This window comes from Saimiri boliviensis, chromosome 11 (genome assembly GCF_048565385.1).
Source record: "Saimiri boliviensis isolate mSaiBol1 chromosome 11, mSaiBol1.pri, whole genome shotgun sequence".
NCBI lineage: Eukaryota > Metazoa > Chordata > Mammalia > Primates > Cebidae > Saimiri > Saimiri boliviensis.
The window spans coordinates 100,933,584-100,955,923 of NC_133459.1; the positions used below are offsets into that span (position 1 = coordinate 100,933,584).

The window sequence follows — 22,340 nt, forward strand, 5'->3', positions numbered from 1 at the left end:
GCTCGGCTTCTCATCCTAGCAGGAGCTAAATCGTTTAGCGCCCCGTTGGGCTTGGCGGTCGTCGACCCTCGCGTGAGCCTGGGATGCCCGCGTCAGGCTTGCCTCTGGCCCGGGGCGCCCGCCTGGCCTGCACTCCCTCCCCGGACCCCGGGCCCGCCTGCCCTCCCCGGGCTGGCCCGGGGGGCGTGTGGAGGCCAGGGGGGCGGGCCGCGGCAGGAGCTCCTGGCTACTGGGACGCGGCCACGCGGGCCGGGGGCGAGGGACGCGGACCAGAAGCGGGAGGAGCCCCGGGGCCGGGGCCGGGGCCGGGGCCGGTCCCGCTGGGTGGGCATTCCCGCGGGGCGCCGAGGTGCAGCAGGAGGGCGCTTCGCCGACGCCGTGGGTCGGCGGGGACGGTGAGAAGGGCAGGCCCGGCGGCTCCCTCCGGGCGCGGGGCGCGCGCCCGCGCGGTGGGCGGGAGTCCTGAAGGGACGCGGAGGCGGGCGCGCGCCCCGCGGGGGAGGGGGCGGAGAGCGCGAGGCGGAGGGCGGAGGCGTCTCCGTGCGGGAGCCCGGCGGACCGCGCCAGACCCTGACCGAGCCTCGCGGCGGCGGCTGCAACAGGCGGCGGGCTCCGCTCGGGGGCGGAGGCGGCGAAGGGGCGGGGAGCGCGAGGAGGAGCGACCCGGCCCCGCCGCCGCCGCCTCTTCCCCGCCGCATGGACGAGCACCTCAGCCTTCTGCGCTCGCCGCCGCTGCCCTCAGCCCGCCACCGCGCCCACCCTCCCCAGAGCCCCGCGAGCGGCGGCGGCGGCGGCGGCGGTGGCGCTCACACGCTGCTGAACCCCGGCTACTCCGAGCCCGCCGCGGGCCCCGAGCTGCCGCCCGACATGACCGTGGTGCCCGGGGACCACCTGCTGGAGCCGGAGGCGGCCGACGGCGGAGGGGCCCCGCCTCAGGGCGGCTGCGGCGGCGGCGGCGGCGGCTGCGACCGCTACGAGCCGCTGCCGCCCTCGCTGCCGGCCGCGGGCGAGCAGGACTGCTGCGGGGAGCGCGTGGTCATCAACATCTCGGGGCTGCGCTTCGAGACGCAGCTGAAGACCCTCTGCCAGTTCCCCGAGACGCTGCTGGGCGACCCCAAGCGGCGCATGCGGTACTTCGACCCGCTCCGCAACGAGTACTTCTTCGACCGCAACCGGCCCAGCTTCGACGCCATCCTCTACTACTACCAGTCCGGGGGCCGCATCCGCCGGCCCGTCAACGTGCCCATCGACATCTTCTCCGAGGAGATCCGCTTCTACCAGCTGGGCGAGGAGGCCATGGAGAAGTTCCGCGAGGACGAGGGCTTCCTGCGGGAGGAGGAGCGGCCCCTGCCCCGCCGCGACTTCCAGCGCCAGGTGTGGCTGCTCTTTGAGTACCCCGAGAGCTCCGGGCCGGCCCGGGGCATCGCCATCGTGTCCGTGCTGGTCATCCTCATCTCCATTGTCATCTTCTGCCTGGAGACGCTGCCGGAGTTCCGCGACGAGAAGGACTACCCCTCCTCGCCGTCGCAGGACGCGTTCGATGCCGCCGGCAACAGCACGTCGGGGGCCTCCGGGGGGGCCTCCAGCTTCTCCGATCCCTTCTTCGTGGTGGAGACCCTGTGCATCATCTGGTTCTCCTTCGAGCTGCTGGTGCGGTTCTTCGCCTGTCCGAGCAAAGCCACCTTTTCGCGCAACATCATGAACTTGATTGACGTCGTGGCCATCATCCCTTATTTTATCACTCTGGGTACCGAGCTGGCCGAGCGACAGGGCAACGGACAGCAGGCCATGTCCCTGGCCATCCTGAGGGTCATCCGCCTGGTGAGGGTCTTCCGCATCTTCAAGCTCTCGCGCCACTCCAAGGGGCTGCAGATCCTCGGGCAAACGCTGAAGGCGTCCATGCGAGAGTTGGGGTTGCTCATCTTCTTCCTCTTTATTGGGGTCATCCTCTTCTCCAGCGCGGTCTACTTTGCCGAGGCAGACGACCCCACCTCAGGTTTCAGCAGCATCCCGGATGCCTTCTGGTGGGCAGTGGTAACCATGACAACAGTGGGTTATGGTGATATGCACCCAGTGACCATAGGGGGCAAGATTGTGGGATCTCTCTGTGCCATCGCCGGTGTCTTGACCATCGCATTGCCAGTTCCCGTGATTGTTTCCAACTTCAATTACTTCTACCACCGGGAGACGGAGGGGGAAGAGCAAGCCCAGTACCTGCACGTAGGAAGTTGCCAGCACCTCTCCTCTTCAGCCGAGGAGCTCCGAAAAGCAAGGAGTAACTCGACCCTGAGTAAGTCGGAGTATATGGTGATCGAAGAGGGGGGTATGAACCATAGCGCTTTTCCCCAGACCCCCTTCAAAACGGGCAATTCCACTGCCACCTGCACCACGAACAATAATCCCAACTCCTGTGTCAACATCAAAAAGATATTCACCGATGTTTAATATATAACACAAGTGACATGCTGTGCTCGGTATTGTGTGGAACGTGCCCCCTTGGTCTGCCTATGCCCTTGTTTTATACATTTCCAGACCATTCATCAAGGAAAGGACCTGAAGAAGTGGGAAGCACACTTCATTCTCCCTCTCCCTACTGCTTCATACTGAAACAGGTGCCTGTTTTGCAAGTGGGCTGCATTCTCTCAGCTCTCCTTTTCCCCCTTACTCTCTCTCTCTCTCTCTTTCTCTCTCTCTCTCTCAATATTGTAAACAACAAACTTACATTAAACTTCATTTCTAGTACACGCCCTATTTAGAAAAAAAAAGAAAAAGCAGTACATCCTGGGAGGAAATGAAACTAAAGAACAGTTAGAGTAACTGTTTAACCTCAGAATTTTAAAGGCAGTTGTTTCTTTCCTAAGCACATGAGTTTGTAGTAAATGATACTTCAGTTTGATGGACCTTTCAACATTATTTACTGAATAAGTATTTCGGTTGCCTACCCTGTAGATATGTGGATGAAGAGTCTAACTAGAATAATGACTTGTTAAAACCACCACGAGTTTATTTGGTTTTTCCCTGAATTTTAAGGGTCTCTACAACTTTGAATGAAGGGAAATGCCCAAGATGTCCTGATCTGACTAATTAGTTTTATTCTTTCGGGCTTGCTAAGCATTTCTAAAGCATTAGACTAACAGATTCCTGTGAAGTTCTGTGCATATGTCCCAGCCTCAACATCTATCAAAGTCTGGAAACAGATGTTTTCAGTGCTGCTGAGAGAAACAAAAAATTTCCTAATGCATCTGAGAGATAAGCTTCGGCAGTATTACAAGAAGATTAAAGTGGCAGACACCCCTTCCAGCGGAAGTTACTAATTCGGACCTGACTGATGCAGTTCCCATAGCAACCCATGTTTCCTGGGAAACCCGAAAAAGGTTGTCATGGCATCTCTTGCTCTCTAGCCCCACCTTCCAGTCCCTGCTGTTTCCACAGTAACCTTTCCAGATGGTTCCTACTTAAATGATTTCATAAAGGAAAACCACTGTTTGAATAAACTGCAAAAATAAAGTTAAGTCTGAGACTCTAAGGAGGTGAAATGAATCCCAAATGCATTTTTTAACTATGAAAATCATTGATGTCATTCCATAATGACTGAATCAAGAAGGAAAATATGGTATTTGGAATGTTACATATTAACCACAATAAGGCATGATCTGGATTAAGTGCCATTTATTAGGCAATAATTTTTAAAGATGCTTCTCTACAGTTTTCTTTCTCCAAGAATTTTCAAGCCAACAAATGGAATTTAAAAGCAAATGTAAAAGTGTTCTGTACATAAGCAAATGAGAGATACAATCAATGTACCTGAAACCTTACAACAAAGGATCTTCAGGCTTTCTCTTTAAAAAAAAAAAAAAAAAAAAAAATACAGATCCCACAACAGCTCTGTCATCATCACAGCACTTGACAAGCCAAGTAAACTTCAAATAGATGAAGGATGCACGTTTTAAACTGAATGAATTGCAGACAATCAATAAAAAGGAGGGACAGGAAGTAACCAGCTCTTGGGAGAACACCTGCAGCTTTCAGCCATATGCCAAGGGTTGCCAGAAGACAGACAGAATCAGGTGAGCACTATGTGATCTACTGGGAGCAGTCCCTTTTGTATCCAGAGCCAGGGAACTGTCATTAATATCTAGATTGACGGTATTTGCAAAACCAATAGTTTTATGTTAGTTACATGCTTGGCATCTTTTTAAAGATAATTTACACTTTTTTTATTTGATTTTCATGTTGCTAACTGTCCTTTAGTTTTCATTGTTTATTACAAAAAGAATGACAAAACAGTCATTGCTATTCAGAATAACCTTCACCCAAGCAGAACTGAAAATTGAATTCCATTCCTTTTACTAACCCACTTGGCCTCCAATCAACCTGTTTCTCCTTACAAAAGGATAAATGACAGAATCTACTGCTGTTAGATTATTGGTCCAGTGTTAATTTACGTAATTATTTAATAGTACACAGTGGTACAGTTCTTTCAAACAAAAAATGGTTAAAAATAAGAGTAACATTTAAACATAATCGTTTTGTTTCATATACAGTATATAAATTATACATCATCCACAATTGCCTTTTGGTTTTGATAGCATGTAACTATTCTATCCTTACAGAGTAAATTAGAGTAACCCTATTTTTAAAGCCCATGAAGTATTTTCAGTTAGAAGCTCATTTATTATGCATGCACTGAAGAGACTGGAAAATAATGATTGAGACTGCAAGAGAGTGATGAGGAAGGAAAACACCAAATAGAGGCAAGAAATCTAAATATACCTGATCATAGATTAGTTGTTTGTTTTTATCTATGTATATCTAAATATGACTCTATTGTCTAGTTTTCTTTGCTTTTTGTTTGAGTTAACCTTTGACGTTGATCTACCTCTTGACCAAACTTTTGGTACCCTTAATGACCAGAAATTATTTTTATGACGCATTTTGAAAATATGTTAGATACATTATAACAATTACATAAAAATAATTTTTGTATCTGTTCTTAAAATAACACAGAAGTCAATGCAGTGCAATGACAATTTTAGTCACATTTATTCTGAAGATGCAGAAACCTTGATTAATTCTATAAGTAAATTATGGTTGTGCCATAATTCTTATGGTTATTAACTGGCAGTAATTTAAAGGGGACCTTTGTTCTTTAATCCAGAGAAATATCCTGGCTTTTGAGTCATAGCTTTGAGGTAATATGATTGCTTGTAGTCACCACATTGTAAGTTCCCTAAAGGCTATAGGCTCTGTGTCTTGAAAGTATTGGGTACTAGTGCCTAGCACAGAATGTGACACCTTTTATATTTGTTGAGTGAATAGCTGTTATTTTACATGACTGCTGTTATTTCCAAGCTTTTAATGAAGTGGTTTAAAGCATAAGCTCTGCAGTCATATTGCCAGGGTTTGAATCCTGACTCTGCTCTATGATCTTGAGCACATGACTCTCTCTGCCTCAGTTGCTTTGTTTGTAAAATGAGGGCGATAAATAGTACCTCATAGGTGTGTTGTGAACAGTAAATGTTAATACAGGTACAACACTTAGAAAAAATAATTTCATGACATGGCATCAGAGATTTTGTTAAGAGATTATATTGGGATCATTATTCACAAGCATTGTATAATTAATGCTTCGTGAATATGAAATACATAATCAATGCCTTCCTATTTCCTTTCAATAATAATAATAATAATTACCATTCATTAAGGGTCAACCATGTCCTGGACACTTGTCAACTCTGCAATAAGTGCTGTTAACCTCATTTTAGGAGGGCAAAAAATAGATGCTTAAAGTTAAGTGATTTCTCTAAGAGTTCACAGCTAGCAGGAGACTCAGCAATGATTTAAAGCCAGGTTATTCTGGCTCTGAAACACATCCTACTTTTATTAGGTGACTTGAAAGACAAAAAATAAATCTCTTAACGCTTTTAGTCTTGGCTTCAGCCCATGTCACTAATTAATGAGTTGATGTAGATAACATATCTCCAGAAATCTGTTTCATTTCAGTATACTGAAAATTAACCTCTTTAAAATATCGGATATTTTAACCAAATATAAGGATCAAATATAAGTTATTTAAATCAGATGAAGAGATGGAGTTTTCTAATAATAAAAGATTATTTTATTGTGCTTGGTTTATCTATATAACCAGTCATGGTAGTGTTTAATGATAACTGCTAGGACAATAGATATTTTTCAGTTTTAAGATTTTTTGTTTTCATGTGTTTTAATCAACAATAGTGATAGCATTATGCAAATTATTTTTCTATCACCTTATACTGTGCTTAAGTTACTGAAGAACCATTCCAGAAAGTCATGAAAATATTTTGACTCTCCCTTATTAAGAGGGAAGAAATTATTCAGAACAGAAGTATTAAAAGCAAAAAGAGATTGCCAGTTCATTGAAACTTGTGACAGTATTGCCTTACCTAACCACTCCAAGGATCTTTAAGGGCATCTGTGCTCTAAAATAAGTAAATAAATAAAAATATAATTTTTCTGACATAATAGCTGCAGACCTTTCTCTAAGTTCTTAAATCATTTATGAAATATAAATGGATAGTGACTTGGCTTAAAGCAAAATACTAATGAGTCTATGTTTTCATATGCCGGCTAGCTTTGCCAAACTACACGCTTCACTGTTGAGGTCAGTTGCATGTCTTAGGTGTTGAAGAAATATACATATGTCTATGTATAGCAAGAGATTCATGTGAGGAGGCATGACTGGATCAGTGCATATCCATCAACACCCTGGGAAAAAAATGTATATGCCCTACAGCTAATGAATCCAGATGAAACAGAGAAGTTAACGTTGTTATTATTTTATTTCTTTTATGATGTTTTAAAACTATGTGATGCACCAATTATGGTGACATAACCACAGGCACCTACACATAGGAGGAAGCATTATGTCAGTTATTTCTAAACTTTGAAATAAAAATTTAGTATTGAAATTTTAAATGCACAGTATGAAGAGATTTAAAGTTATGGTTTGTTGGCATAAAACTTATTTACCTTTTTGGCATGTAACATACTCAAGTATTTGCCTTGCCATAGTATGTAAATACAATGTATATAATATATACCAGTAGTCTATTCCTTTGAGAACCATAACTATAATTTACTGACTTCTATACATTTAAAATTTCAACATTTTCTACAGCAGTTCCAAGTCCTTCCCACCTCTCAGCTGCGAATAGAAGTGATAACCCTTCCCACTAAGAAATGCAAGGAAGCACACATGCCCCATAATCTGAAGACTTATGGAAACACTGTGAGATAGAGGTGAGGAGCATAAGAATGTGGAAGAGAATATTTAGGGATTCCATTTTTAAGGTGGGAGCTTCTTTTTTCTGTTTTGTATTAGGCCTTTTAAACTAAGGATAAAATTACTGATTTTTGTACTGTTAATTCCTTATGGTTTTGGGGACAATTTTATATGTATTAGTGAAATCGCTTGTTTTTCTATATACCTTTTGGAAGTGGTTGATAACCGTTGAGCAAAAGTAAATCAAAGAACGCAGGAAAAAGGGAGCAGAAACCAATCAGAGCCTAGACCTTATTATTGTGACTCAGCTCTTAACTTTCTGGCAGAAAATGGCCATTTCTATATAGCATATTATAATAGTATTCTTTATGTACTCATATTCAGTTTGCAAGTATAATTTAAATAAGACTGATTAGAAAGCTTTCAGATGTTTGTCTTGGTTTTTAATGATGTTGTGAGCTAATTTTCAAAATTGTGAAGAAAAATGCATTTTAAAAAGAAGTATTTTCATGATTTTTCTGGGTTTTTTTATACTAGCTGTTTTTTTATTATTATTATTTCAAAGTTTGCACCGTTAGCCGTCAAATGCATTTTAAGAAGAGAACTAGAAAAGCGGCTCCATCATTTTCTTGGGAGCCATGTTGTTATTGTTGTAACCTAAATAGTGTGGAATAGGAACTCTGCCCTAAAAAATAAAGCCTGGGATTCTAGTTGTTAGCAATACAGCACTTAAGTGGAGAAAAGGCTATGTTTCATCATATCTGAAGAATGTTATGAATAAATTTGATCATACAAGACTGACTTTGCAGATACAAGGGTCATACCTTCCAATATGGTGATAGTGATTGGGGAGAAGCTTTTTCTCTTCCAGTGAGCTTCCAACCTCACACCCACTCCTAATCTCATAGCACAAAGACTCTTGGGAATCTCTGTGGAGGCCCCCACCAACTTTTTAGAATGAAAGTTAGCATTGTGCCTATGTGTTTTATATCATACAGCACTGTTATTTCATTTGTCTTCCATTACATTTATTTTAAACTCCCATTTATTATGGAAGTCCCTCTGAATACTAACATTCTTGTTTTTATACATTTAAACATGTTCTGTAAATTAAAACATACTTAATTTGGGAGAGAAGCAGTGGGGACAATTTATTACACACACACACACACACACACAAACACACACACCCAAACACAAACACCTCGCCTGTTCATAGATTACTTCCAATCCTGCAATACAATTTACTTTCTATCTATAGATCTAAATGATCTCATTTTTTTCTGAAAATTAGTGAATTTCCAAAATGTTGCTTTTGATTCCATATGTGCAGCATCAATATTTACAAATCATTTTTCTTGTTTTCCAGCCTTACTTAAAACACAGATGTATTGCCTAGTGTTTTCAATGTCTTTATTAATGAAATATTCATAGAAATAGTAAATATACTCAAACTTTCACCAAATTTTGTCATTTAGCCTCCCAAATATCTCTAAAAACAGCCCACTTTGCTATGGAACTGCCAGGACGACTCTAATCCACACTATCATCTCTATCCTATGTAAGTGTAAAGGTCTCTTAATGGCATCCTTACGTTTCCTGTGGCCACTCTTTGACCTTTTCTCTACTTGGTAGCCAGAATGATCTTTTGAGACCAAAATCTGATTACATAACCCATGCCGCTGAAAATTCTTTCAGGGTCTTCTTGTTTTTAGGATAGAGCCCCAAAGGCTTAGTATAGCTTTTATGGCCCCACATAATCTCATATCCAGCCTTATCTCCTCTTTGCTTATGTTTCTCCCCTCATTCTTTTGTGCTCCAGTTACTCTGGTCTTCTTCCAGATACAAGATAAACTCCCTTTCCTCCTCAAGCTAATGGAGATCTTTGCAAATGTTTCACTACCAGCCTCCTCTTTCTGTCCTCACCTCTTGACTTCTATTTTTACTTCAGTACTTCTCCAGGGCATCTCTCATGACTCTAGTTTTTTCAGTTCCCCTGTTACAGTATAGTAGTTCATTAAATTTAAGATGCCCTTGATTATAAGAAATACCATTATTTATGTACTATTTTTTAAAATTTCCAATTGTTAGGATAAAGTACCAGTGATTTTAAGGTGCATCCCAATTTCATAGATGCTCAAATCTAAAAATGTGTGTCTTAGAATGTGTTAAATGTGGTATGTGATCTTGACATAGCTGCAATTTTATATTAATTTGTGTTATATGATCAATTTCTGTTTCTTCCATGAGAGTGGGGACTATATCTCTCTTTGTTCACCACTGAATCCCTTCCCACTTTCTCCTGAGTCTGCTCCAAAAGGCTGTCACACCTATCACTCTGCCAAAAGTGTACTTGGCAAGGTCACTGGTGACCTCATATAATGATACGCAATCGTCCTTTCTCAGTTCTCATTTCAATCTGGCCTATCAGAAGCATTTGGCATGGTCGGGTACTTCCCCCTTTCTAAGAAGACTGTCTTTATTTGACTTCCAAGATGCCACACTGTGGATTTTTTTTCTACCTCTCTGGTCTCTCCTTCTTAATCTTATTTACTGGTTGTTTCTCATCTGTTCGTTTTTCAACCCATCTTATTCTCATAGTTTTAGACTATGTATGTATGTTAATTTGTATCTCCCACATAGACTTCTCCCTTGAGCTCCTAATTGAATTTTTCACCTATCTATGTGGCATCTCCACTTGGATATATAATAGATATCTCAAACTTAGTATGTCCAAGCTGAGTTTCCCTCCTTCTCCACTCTCTATACCATCAAGCCTGTACTTCCTCCTCCTTCCCCACCTCCACTATTGGCAGCGTCAATCTTCCAGTGGCTCAAGCTAAAATCCTTGGAATTATCCTGGATTCTTTTTCTCTTACATTCCTTATTTAATCTACTGGCAAATACTGTTGACACTACTTTTAAAATGTTTCAAGAGCCTTACCACTTCATAACACTTCTACTTGACCTAAACCGTCATTATCGTCACCTGGATTTTTATAGTAGCTTCCCGATTGGTCCTCCAGTTTCCATCCTTCCTCTTATTTGAGTCTATTCTCAACATAACAGCCAGAGTGATTCTTTTAAAACACTTATCAAGTTGTGTTACATCTTTGTGTCAATACCACCATTCAGCACCCCGTTTTACACAGAATACTAACTAAAGGCTTTTTTTACAATGGCCTGCAAGGCCCTGTCTCATTTTGCCCTCCTTACCCTTTTGACCTAATTTTCAACTCCTCTCCCACTTGATCCTGTGCTGCAGCCACACTGGCCACCTCGATCTTCTTCTAATGCACCAGGCATACTCCACCTTGGGGTCTTTGTATTTGTTGTTTCCCCTGCCTGAAATGTTCTAGCATCTGATATCTGCATGACTGCCTCCATCACCTCCTTCAGGTGTCACTAGCCACAGTATTGAAAACTGCAGCCTCATAACACTCTCTATATCTTTTCTCTGCTTAATTTTTCCTCTAATGTATTATTTGGTTTATTTTGTTTATTGTCTGTTTTGCATTCCCTTCCATGAGGACAAGGAGTTTTGTCTGCTCAATGTGCTGTATCACCCAAAACCTGGCATAGTACCTGAAATACAGTTGGTGCTCCATAAGTGTCTATTGGAAGGAGAGACGAGAGGAAGGAAATTGCATTCCAAATTGAGGTGTTTTTAACCTGTAAACAAAATTTTCATGTCACACATCTCTACCTCATGTAATCACTATGTGGCTTATGCTCCTCATCATGCTCTGAAGGACAATATTCCTTGTAATCAATTCACTGGAGAGGGCTTCAATGTGTCAAAACATGCTCCAGCAAGTTTTCCACAAGAAGTATTATACCACCCAAGTATGGGGATGGAATCCCTTAATGTAGGTTACTTAACTGTTACCTTATATGAGATATCACTGAGGGTACCTAGTCACTAAGGATACATGGAAGTTAGAATGTTTCACCAAGACCATGTTTTTATCCTACATAATAGCTAATAGAGTGTTTATTAGTGATAACATAAACATGTTGACTAATTGACCAGGATGGCACAGCAAAATCAGAACAAACAAGTGATATCTCCAGAGGGCTTATCTATCTATCAGACATTCTAAGAAACTTCCCTATAAGTCTCGGTTTCAGTTAATGATGACTCCTAAAAATCCATGGAGTCTTCATTACTATGGAAGCTGATTGAATCAAACATTATATTTCACTAGTGAATCACATTACAGAACTACATCACTGTAGATATGGCCTGATTGGATGTCTTTTGCAAAATAACCTAATTTTAAGTGTAATTATCATTACCTCTTAAAATTATGACATTTAAAAGTTGGCTATTTTTTGAAGTGACTGTTCATACGTGAAAGGAGATGGGGACATTTAATTAATGAAAAGTAAGAGCAGATTCTTAGAGTGATATTTATAAAATGTTAAAACTTAAACTGCTTCTAAATAATAAGATGGAAGGTGAAGGCAATCCAGTAGCCTTTGTTTCTTAGTTTTGGGATATTCCTAACACCGTTGAAGTATCAACACCTATAGTATGGAATTACTGAAACTAATTAAAGCATTGATATGACCACTGCAGATATTTCCATGATTTTATGTAATACTGTAACCAAGGCACTTTCCTCTGCAGTAGGAAACAAAGATTCTTCTAATAAGAATAGAGAGGAATTTTCTCTGCACCCCTTTTGAATTTTCTCCTTTCCCTGGATTTCTCAGGCAAACCAGACCAGAGAATGACCTGATTGTTGCCTCTGCATATCCAAGTGGGACAATTTCCTTACCAAACGTGTCAACAAACTTAAAACTGATGTATATGACTGCATTTGCATATGTAGAAATTAGAAATCAGAAACTGTTTTCTCCTTACACCACTTTATACAGTTAAGCTCACGTAGGATAAAGATCATTTTGCTCTTCTGAGAAAAATGTTGTTAGGGATCATTAAAGAAATGACACAAAATGTGTTATTGAAATCTGTTTTTATTTTTTTCTGGTTTTGGATGAAAGATTGTGACATTGTTTATTTTTGCAATTTAAATCAATATGAGTTTTACTTGATTTTCTATTATAACCTTGTTTAGTCAACATGTTAGACATTTAAGAGGCAGCCTTATGTGCCATTACACTTTGTATTTACCTCATGTCTGATTACAGAACAATAAAATATCAGATAGTCATGAATACATTTCTTCTATAAGAAATTATTATGAAAAGCATGTTAAACAAGACTATGTGTTAGACTTCTAAAGAGCAAAATTTATTGGGTAACCGAAAAGTACAGACAGAAATAATTTCTCCAAGTAAGAACTGTTTGAATTGCTTTATACCTGGATTCTGTAGACCTTTTACCTGCAGACCTTTTAACTGATTTCAGAAGAGCATTTTACTGTGTGACTGTAAAAATTGAGGATATTTATTATTAGTAGACCTAAATACTGTTCAAAGTAGTATCGATTATACCTTACGGCTCATTTTCCCATGACTTTCTAGATTTTTTTAAAAGCTCATATCTTACCATATTACTAACTTTACTTACTGAGTGAGATTAAAGGTTTTTGCTTGCTAAGAGTACATAATTTTCAAGACCTCAATCAGAAAATCATATATAATTGAGTAAGAAATCTTTCTAGTCCTTGAGCTTATTCATTACCGTTTACTTGGTAAAACTGGTAAAACTTACTAGTGTGTAGCTAACTCTAAGTAATTTAATAGATGTCAAAGTATATAGACACATAAAAACAAAGTTCCCATAAAAATGCATGCTATAGAATGACTTCAACTCTTTTCTCATCAAATATAAGTTAATGAGACTAAAAGTAAAGCTAGGTTTCTGTACTTCTTTCCTTTAGGCCTTTTGGAGGTATTAATTACTTCATAAATTTGATAATAATTGAAATTTGACCATTCTTACTCTCTTTTCTTGTTCTATATGTTGGAACATTTATTTGGTAAATTATCTTCAATTATAGGTCACTGTTTTCTATTGCACCTCCTTTTTCTCTTTTTATAGAATTGATTTTGTTACTTAATGTCCATTCTTCTAATCCTTTCAACCCACATCTTAACCATTAGTATAGATATTATGATTATTATCCTCATATCACTTTTATTTTTGTTTCTGTTGAATTAAAACTCCCTCTAACACCTATACTTTATTAGGATGCCATCCTGTACCATTCTTATTTAATAATCTCAAGAGCCTTCAGAGGCAGGTATTAATACATGAGGTTTTTTTTTTAAGGCCCAACCTTTGATATGAAAGAATACAACAGCAGCAAGACAAGAATAGCTTAATGGAGACCTCTGAAAGTACGCAAAGCTGCAATAGCATTGAGCAGAGCCTAGGCACTTAGGAAATAAAATGAATGCTAGGTCATTAATGTTACTTGTGATTTCTTATAATTAGTAGTCATTAATAACTATATAACTTTAAAACTCTGATAGTGAAAATTAAGCATACTATGAACATACTCTCTTTTTACCTAAACATCAATATTAAGACTTAAAATCACTGATGGGCAGTGATCTATCTGCAAGATCAAGGTAACCAAGTATTTAATCAAGGACAATAAGAAGAAATTTTCAATAGATAGATAATTGATTGCCCAGCACACAGTAGGCATACAGTATTTAATTTAGCAAGTGAATGATTCTTCCATCAAAAGCAAACTCAAATTTCAAAGCACCATCTTTGGGCATTTACCACTGGTTTTGGGCATGTGCTAAAACCAGGAGTATATATGGGAAATAGTCTTCTCTATATATTATGATGGATGATATTAACATAATCAAATCCAGAGCTGGGTTTATAACATCTTTTATTTTTGTCTTTATAATTTCTGTCTTTATATTATATACTTAGTAAATTTTTAGAGTATATAAATCTAATTTTTATATATCCATTTATTCATTCAATATGTATTTACTGAGTACCTCCTATGTGTCAGACACTACCCAGGGTGATAGAGGTTTATTCATTCATGAAGCATATAAAGTATGTACTATATGCCAAACACCATTCTAGATTCTGGATGTAGGAAGTAAATAAGACTTTCATATTGCTTTGGCTCTTTTTAAAAATATTTTGCTATCAGAATTTCTCAATAATTATTTGGCAGTTAGGAGAGAGAAGCACCATAGCTTTAACCTTTATTTCTTGATTCTCCATAGACCCTGTGAAGTGGTTATTATTGTCTTAATTTGGGATATTTTGAGTGGTGTGTAACTATGGAGAGTTCATATTTTAAAGAATCAACAGATTTAAAAGTTATTTGTAATGAAGAGATAAATGATAGGAATGACATCCTATTAGCACATAGACCATGGTTTTCTCAGCACTCATTTGGAGACTGTCTCCCTCTCTCCCTCTATTTTTCTCTCCATGACACTTAGCATTGGATTTTTATTTCAGGAGTTCTCATCATAGAATACCACAGTAGGATGGACCGCCAGAAAAAAAAGTTCTTGGAAATACACTGAGAAAATTAATACATACATTTTTCTAAAAATCAATAGGTACTCAGAACTTTTCAGATGATTCTAAGGATGAAGATAAATTTTCTGTCTAAAAGCAAACTATCACACTGGTTTGGACTAAATTTCGAGGTCATTATTAGCAGAAAAGATGGTTATAATTTTAAGTTACAAATTAAAAGAAATACACTGTTAATACATTTAGACAATTAAATTGCCTGAACTTTTCAGGGTAACAGTTTTTTAAAAGCCAGCATTTTGAAAAAGATAATAAATGGAACATTTTCTGTTGACATAAACTTTATAGTTTTTTTTAAGTTAAATGTACCAGTAAATTATTGTGTTTACTCTGTCTGACAGATCCCTGAAGAGACCCCCACATAAAGAACTGTAGAGCTGCACTGACCAGTAGGATGCTCCATTTTAAATTGCCTGGATCAAGAATGCAGTGGCAATTATATCACTGATGGGCAATGATCCACCTGACAGCATATATTTTTATTTCAGTTGACATTAAATAATATGTCTCTAACAAATGCTTTATATAAAGGGAACAACTCTGACGTCGGAGGATTTGCTTCATATTGTGTGCCATATAAAAGACATTTGATCAATAGATGAAGAATCTTGAAAATATTAAGGTATTATTGCAACCTTTCGACATTTTGATGAAATCAAATCATCCAAAAACTATAATCAGTGCTGCAGATAAAGAAAGCCTAAAATTTGTTTCTAACAAGCCAACTGTTGCTTTTTTCTTTTTTCAATTAATTAGTGGACTGTGTTTAATCATGAGATATAGTCATGTTATATTCCATGTTCTGGGTTATGTGCAACTTTATTTGTGAAGGTGTGTTTTGTACCAAAGGCTCTCATACATAGATTAGCCCATTTACATATAAATAAGTGAGGTCTACACTGTGCCCAAATAAATGGTATTAAAGACAGACTTGCCTAAAAGAAATGTGCCTTGCTTGATTAAACATTATTTTATTTTTTATTCAAAATGATAGATTTTCAAATTAGTGTTATAGGTTTTAGCTGAGGTGAACTTTACAAAAATATATGACTACTTATTCCGTTTTAGTATTCTATCTTAATTAAAATTATAACATTAGTTATGCCTTCAACAGTTCATATGTAATATGTTCATTTCATTTTGTTTTCATGGGATGTTTGGTGTGATGCAACAAAGCACATTCTTAAATATAATATTTCATCTAATGTTTATAACTTTTCCTTCAAAATTATATATGTAAAAGTTTCCTTAACTCATTTTCTATTTTTATATTCTTTTAGAAATGGAACTCTTTTTCAATTAAAGAAAAGTTTTAGTTGGAAAAGAGATTTAGGAGGTCATGAAGATGGTTTCCTATTTGGGGACATTTCACTTCTGTGCCATTAATGTATTTTACTGTGACATTTCAGCAGAATGGTAGCTATTTGTATATTATTTCATAAGCCTTATGGAAAGTCAAACTGTGAAAATTTATTATATAGAACACTTTATTTCCATATTTTAGTTTCAAAATATATCTGAACAGATGCATAAATAACCAATCTTCTGTTATTTAAATGTATAACAATGCTATGTGATAATGAGAGCACTTGTAGAATTTTAATTACTATAAAAACATTTCAGTAGCAAAGCCAAGATTATAAATTTTTTGATGCCCTACAGAATGGAATACAAGTGATGAATTGCACTGTATGAGAATCAGTAACTAAAACAATCTTATACTTGCAGCAAGACAGACAGATAAATACAAGATACAATCTAGGTAACTTTCTTTGAGGCAAAGTCTACAATGAATTTCTCACAATCTGTTGGTAATTTCTTTGTGTCAAAACTTTGAGACCAGATCACTACAGGAAAATAAAAAGTCTGACAGCTATCTCAGGTTTGAGCTATGTGAACCTTTAGTCAAGATGATTTGTGATTAAAGTGAAAATATAGCCACTATCTTTTCTTTGTTTTATGTTAGCCCATTTAGTAAGACATTGGCCTGGAAAATAGTCAGTCCATTGCAGCCAACTAATCCTTGTAACTAATTATTATAGCCTGGATAGCAGCAAAGTAATCCACATCAGCTATTGGGATGATTGAAACAAACTGATCAACTGTGTTACAGGAGGTTTTAGACATACCGATGTTTTAGTAAGAATCAGTAGGCGTTACAAAAATAGACACAAAAATTACCTTTATAAAACACCAATGGCACCACTGTATGCATTATAGTATATTTAACATCTGAATTATTATTACAGGTTACAGTTTCAAATAAACACAAAACCCAGATTTTTGTGATAAAAGTACAGGATGGTGTCAGATGAGTAAACTGTCATACTGAATATGGTTCACAGAATGGATAGTAAAAATGGTACTTCTTTAGATAACAATAGACCAGAATTCTCATCCACTTTCTACCTGTGGGACCCTAGGTAAATCAGTTACATTACTAGCTTCAGTTTGCAGGCTTAAATTGTAAGATGAGTGTGCTAGATTCAGTGATCTCCAAAACCCTTACCAACCCCCAAATTCTCATTATACACATTTGAGAAATGCTTTGAAGAAAACTTAGGGCTGGGTGCAGTGGCTCATGCCTGTAATCCCAGCACTTTGGGAGGCCAAGGCGGGTGGATCACTAAGTCAGAAGTTTGAGACCAGCCTGGCCAACATAGTGAAACTCCGTCTCTACTAAAAATACAAAAATTAGCTAGGCATGGTGGCACATGCCTGTAGTCCCAGCTACTTGGGAGGCTGAGGCAGGAGATTTGCTTGAACATGGGAGGTGGAGGTTGCAACGAGCCGAGATTGTGCCGCTGAACTCCAGCTTGGGCAACAGAGGGAGACTTCATCTCAAAAAAAAAAAAAAAAGAAAAGAAAAGAAAAAAGAAAAGTACCCAGATTTTCTTATGCAGGAAAGAATACATGAAGTAAGATTTAAGCCTTGAAAGTGTCATAAATATATCATTCTTCAAACTGATTGTGAGAAAAGGAAATAGGACTCTTTCTCCTTAGAATTTTCACTGATCTGTAATGGGATCAAAAAAGTAGAAAAATCAGTCTGTGGAATGGAAACATTAATTAAATAGCTAGAAAGGAGGGAAGGGTATTTGTTTAATTAAATATTAAGGCAACTTGAAAATTGTCTATGAAATGCTAAAACAGTTCCAGAGCCTTATTGCACACTCACCATTTTAAGCCTGAGAGCAGGGAAATGTGCAAAAAGGTTGGAGTGATAGAAGTGTTTGCTTTATGATCTCTTGACTCCCTTTACACAAGAAGCAGATTGGTAGAGCTTAAGCAGGTGTCTGTGCTGTGGTGCTGGCTCTGCCAAAAACTCTCATGTGCCCTAGGAAGGTTCCTTTAACTTCTCTGGGGCCCGAGTTTCTTTATCTGTAAAATGAAGAGTTTTTAAATTTAGTAATCTGTGTGTCTCTTTTCATCTCTGAGAATTCTATAACATTTTCAGATTGTTATATGTGTACATGTACATGTTGCTCACCTCCGTTCACTAAGATGCTACATATTTCTACTTGAGTGACTGAACAGATTGCAAGTCCAAATGTTCTCGTTTCTAATAATAATAATTGACCTCAGCAAGACATATAAAAGGTAAATCTTTTTATTTTGACTTTGGCTTTAAACTATTATGATTTGTCATTTCATCTTTGAATGCTGAGTGAGTTACCTAAACAGAATGTCTGTTCCAGTTAATCTTCTCCTTAAATTTTTGTTGTTTTATAAACATGTAGCAAATTAGAAGCAAGTATATTTTGCTTATCAGTGAACTGTAGCACATTGTAAGGTGCATTTTTGTCACATTAAAAACTTAATGTTCTTTTGGTCCCCGAAGAAATGACTGTAATTTAAAATAATAGTCACAAAATTTTGTGAATGTTTTTGAATACAAAGGAGGCCTGATAGAGCCATATTGCAATTCATTTTGCTCAGGAGTGAGAAACAAAATTCAGGGATAACCCAAACACATCTGTTTGGCAATAGTGGATAGTTAGGTAAAGAAGGGTTTTAGCTTTTGCACAACATAGGTAAGAGGCAACTGTACCTATTGAAAAACAGGAGTATATTCTGGTTCCTGGTTTTATGACAGAAAGATATTAGAAGGATACTAAAATGTGGACACTTGGGAAATTGATTAATACAGAAATATTTTGTCATACTGAGATTATTTGTCCAGAAGTTTAGTCTTATATCCCTTCCATTCAGAAGAGGGGGCAGTTTTTAAAGGCCTCTGTCATAATAGGAAGTGTGTATTTTGACTAGTGGAGCAATTAATTAAAACATTTAATCTGATCATTTTGGTTTTATGAATCTGAATTTTCACTTTAGGTGTAATTGAATCACTTATGTATTACTGTGATCTTTGTGAGAAGTGATTTTGTCCATTTTTTTAAAGTTGATGAAACTTGATAAATGGTGATTCTAGCATATTGTATTAATACTGTATCTTACAATAATTTGTGAACTGGCCATCCTGAACAAATCATAGCAGTATGTCTTCTGGTAAATTGTTTCTATGGTGTGATCTCTTAATGCTGTGTTTGGGGGTGGGGGTGGGGTTAAGTATTTAGTTTACTTTAAACTATCAAAGTGTTTTCTTAAATGCCATAAAATGTATGACTATAAGCCAAATAATAATATCCTCTTTTTTTTTTCACTTTTAAGGGCACTATATAGACCATTTTGAAACTATCCCACAGAATGGTATAATTTATGTTTAAAAGCTCTTAGACACATATACACACACAAATATAAATATATATGTATACACACATGTACAAGGGGAAGCAGTATATGTAGTATTTCTAGGTGATATGCTACATATTATAATAATCCATTTTTGAAACATATAGATTATGCAGAAGTCAGAATAACAAATACAACACCTCAATTTTTTCAGAGTCTAGCATTCATTTACTTATAAGATTTGCTTATCATACTTCGCAAAGATCATTCACATAATTAATCTTTAAAATATTCATATGAAATACTAATGTCCTCTGAAATTTAAATATTAAACAACCAAGGTTTAGAAAGATCCAGTGACTAGTCTAGAATAATATGGCCACTAACCTCATATGTTCTTTACACTATTCACCTTTTGTCATGTTATTTTTATCCTGTCACTGCTATTATCTTTAAAACTTTAACAAAAAATTTTAAAAGACACATTGGGAATTTTCCAATTTTAGTTCAAAGACATTGTTGCTTTTCTTCTCAGACCTTTTTAGATACTTTCAGACTACAGTCCTTCCACAGAGTGAAATTCAAACATTTTCTACCTAAAACATACACCCTGACCACAGACACTGAATTCACTTGATGTCAGAATCCTAGACTAAAAATTGATCTTCTTGACTGGCATTTCTAATCTCCCTTTTCAAAAATCCATCATAATGACTGGTTTCTGAACAGTTGAATAAAGCAGTAATCAACCCAAGAAACTGCATCCATTCTAATTCAGAGGAAAAAAAACAAAACAGATCCACCCCAGTAACCATTTTTCAGCATAGTTCATCACACTTATTCTGTGATTAGTGGAGGACAGAGAAGAGGAACTGGGGAGAAAAACTGCCTTTAAGAAAAGTCATTTCCTGTAACTACTCAAAAGCAATTGATTATCAAGTATTAGATATCAGTATTACTTTTATCATAGTTCAAATATTTAATAAAATATATCTACATATTTTAAATTTTACTGAAGAATTTTCCCAGTTACAATTTAATGACTGCTTAGTTTGAATAAGAAAGACATTCATGTTTCAATTCATGACACAATATTACATTTTTATTCCTTTCTCAGACAACAGAGAGACACTGTTACTGCTTTCCCTTGTAAGTCAACAGTCTGTATGCTGTACTTTTACTGATTAGCAATGCAGTGTTACTGTGAATATTTAAATAGAACTTATTATATTGGAATTTGAAATTTTCTAACATTGAATTTAGTTCTCTTCGTCAAATAAGTCAAGCAAGTATTATTTTGTATGAAATGAAATATTCTTAAGCAGTGATAATGGATTTCTGAATAAGATGTAAAATCAAACATATTCTATTTTTTTCTATGTTTATCCTTTGTCATTGAATTGTTTTAACTTAATACATATTATTGTTAAGTTGAAATAAGCTTTATACTATATTCTCTGATGTTCTTGTCGTAATCATTTTGGGCCTTTTGTTAAGTAAATATCAGAAAATACCTGTGAGGTTTGATTATGTAATATTTTCATCTGATTCATTTTTAAAATTTGTCATTGGATTGAAAATGTTTTCTTTGCTAATGTTATATGCAGAATTCAATAAAAGATGAAAAAATCCTATTGCTCGTATTGCTAATTAGTTCTAAATGACTTCCTTCTCCTTTCTTTCTGTTCTTCCTTCATCCCTTCCTTTCTTTCCTTGTTTTCTTTTTGCAAAAGACGAAACATCAAAAGCCGGACTGTTGTCAGCAGCTCAAGCATCAGCTGCCCTTGAGACTAACTCTGCAGACTCTTGTGTATTCTCCCACATGACTGTAGTGAAGACGTCTGTGTATTACACTTAGCAAGCCCTTTAAATGCCAGCATTCCCTAGGTTTCTTCCATTGCTCCCTATCTTATACTGCTGGAGGCCCAGTAAAGTCTCAAGGAAGGCAAAACCTATTCACAATAGTCTGTGCCATTATGCTTTGTGCTAGTTATATAAGTGTAAATTACGGCACAGCAAATGTACGTTGTTTCATTTACAAATATGGATTGGACATCCAGTGTGTGCATTGCCCTGTTCACAGCACTGTTGGGGGTATGAATGTCAGTATGTAGGTGACCCTGTATATATATATATATACCCAAGCTAGTAGGTTAGGATCCTCTTTAGATCCAGAATGGTCAAATATTAAATAACATTTTGTTTTAAATATTAATTTTCTATGTATGTCCAATGTCTTTGTATCATAAGAGAGTATAATTTCTAGCAATCACCCTGTACATACCCATTGTTCTTATTATGTGCTTAGCAATGTTGAATCTAATGCTTTTTCTTTTTCCCAATAACAGCTAGTTACTCAAATGTGTTTGTACTTTTGGAATGTCAACAAATGATACATCACCAAAACAGAGACCCTCTCTCGTTTCCATCTGGAATTTTACTTTGTAAAAACTAAGTGCAGATTTAGATGGCTTTACACATGTGGTGATTAGCTATTAGATAAAAGAACAAAACTTATTTTTCTAACCCTCCAATTGACATGAGAAATGACTTTTTAAGCTTTCTGGTCATAGAATTTTGGTGATGAACTCCATAAGTGACAATTTGTAAAGTTTTTTTGGTTTGGTTGGTTTTTTTGAGAAGGAGTCTCGTTCTGTTGCTTAAGCTGGAGTGCAGTGGCATGATCTCGGCTCACTGCAACCTCTGCCTCCCAGGTTCAAGCGATTATCCTACCTCAGCCTCCTGAGTAGCTGGGACTACAGGCATGTGCCACCACACCCAGCTAATTTTTGTATTTTTAGTAGAGATGGGATTTCACCATTTTGGCCAAGCTGGTCTTGAACTTCTGACTTCAGGTGATCTGCCCACCTGAGCCTCCCAAATTGCTAG

At 37.8% G+C, this 22,340-nt stretch overlaps 1 protein-coding gene across 5 annotated transcripts; it reads left to right on the forward strand.

Annotated features, from left to right (window-relative positions):
* The first annotated feature begins 644 nt into the window (after positions 1-644).
* KCNA3 (potassium voltage-gated channel subfamily A member 3) lies at positions 645-21,072 on the forward strand. Of its 5 annotated transcripts, XM_074381277.1 has the most exons (4): positions 645-4,067; positions 4,614-4,754; positions 7,160-7,281; positions 15,101-21,072. In XM_074381277.1, the coding sequence occupies exon 1, from the start codon at positions 697-699 to the stop codon at positions 2,443-2,445; it is 1,749 nt and encodes a 582-aa protein (XP_074237378.1). In that variant the 5' UTR covers positions 645-696; the 3' UTR covers positions 2,446-4,067; positions 4,614-4,754; positions 7,160-7,281; positions 15,101-21,072. The 5 variants fall into 5 exon arrangements, with proteins under 5 accessions (XP_074237378.1, XP_074237379.1, XP_074237377.1 ...); XM_074381278.1 differs by lacking the exon at positions 4,614-4,754 and having other exon boundaries at positions 7,160-7,332; XM_074381276.1 differs by lacking the exon at positions 4,614-4,754.
* The last annotated feature ends 1,268 nt before the right edge of the window (positions 21,073-22,340 follow it).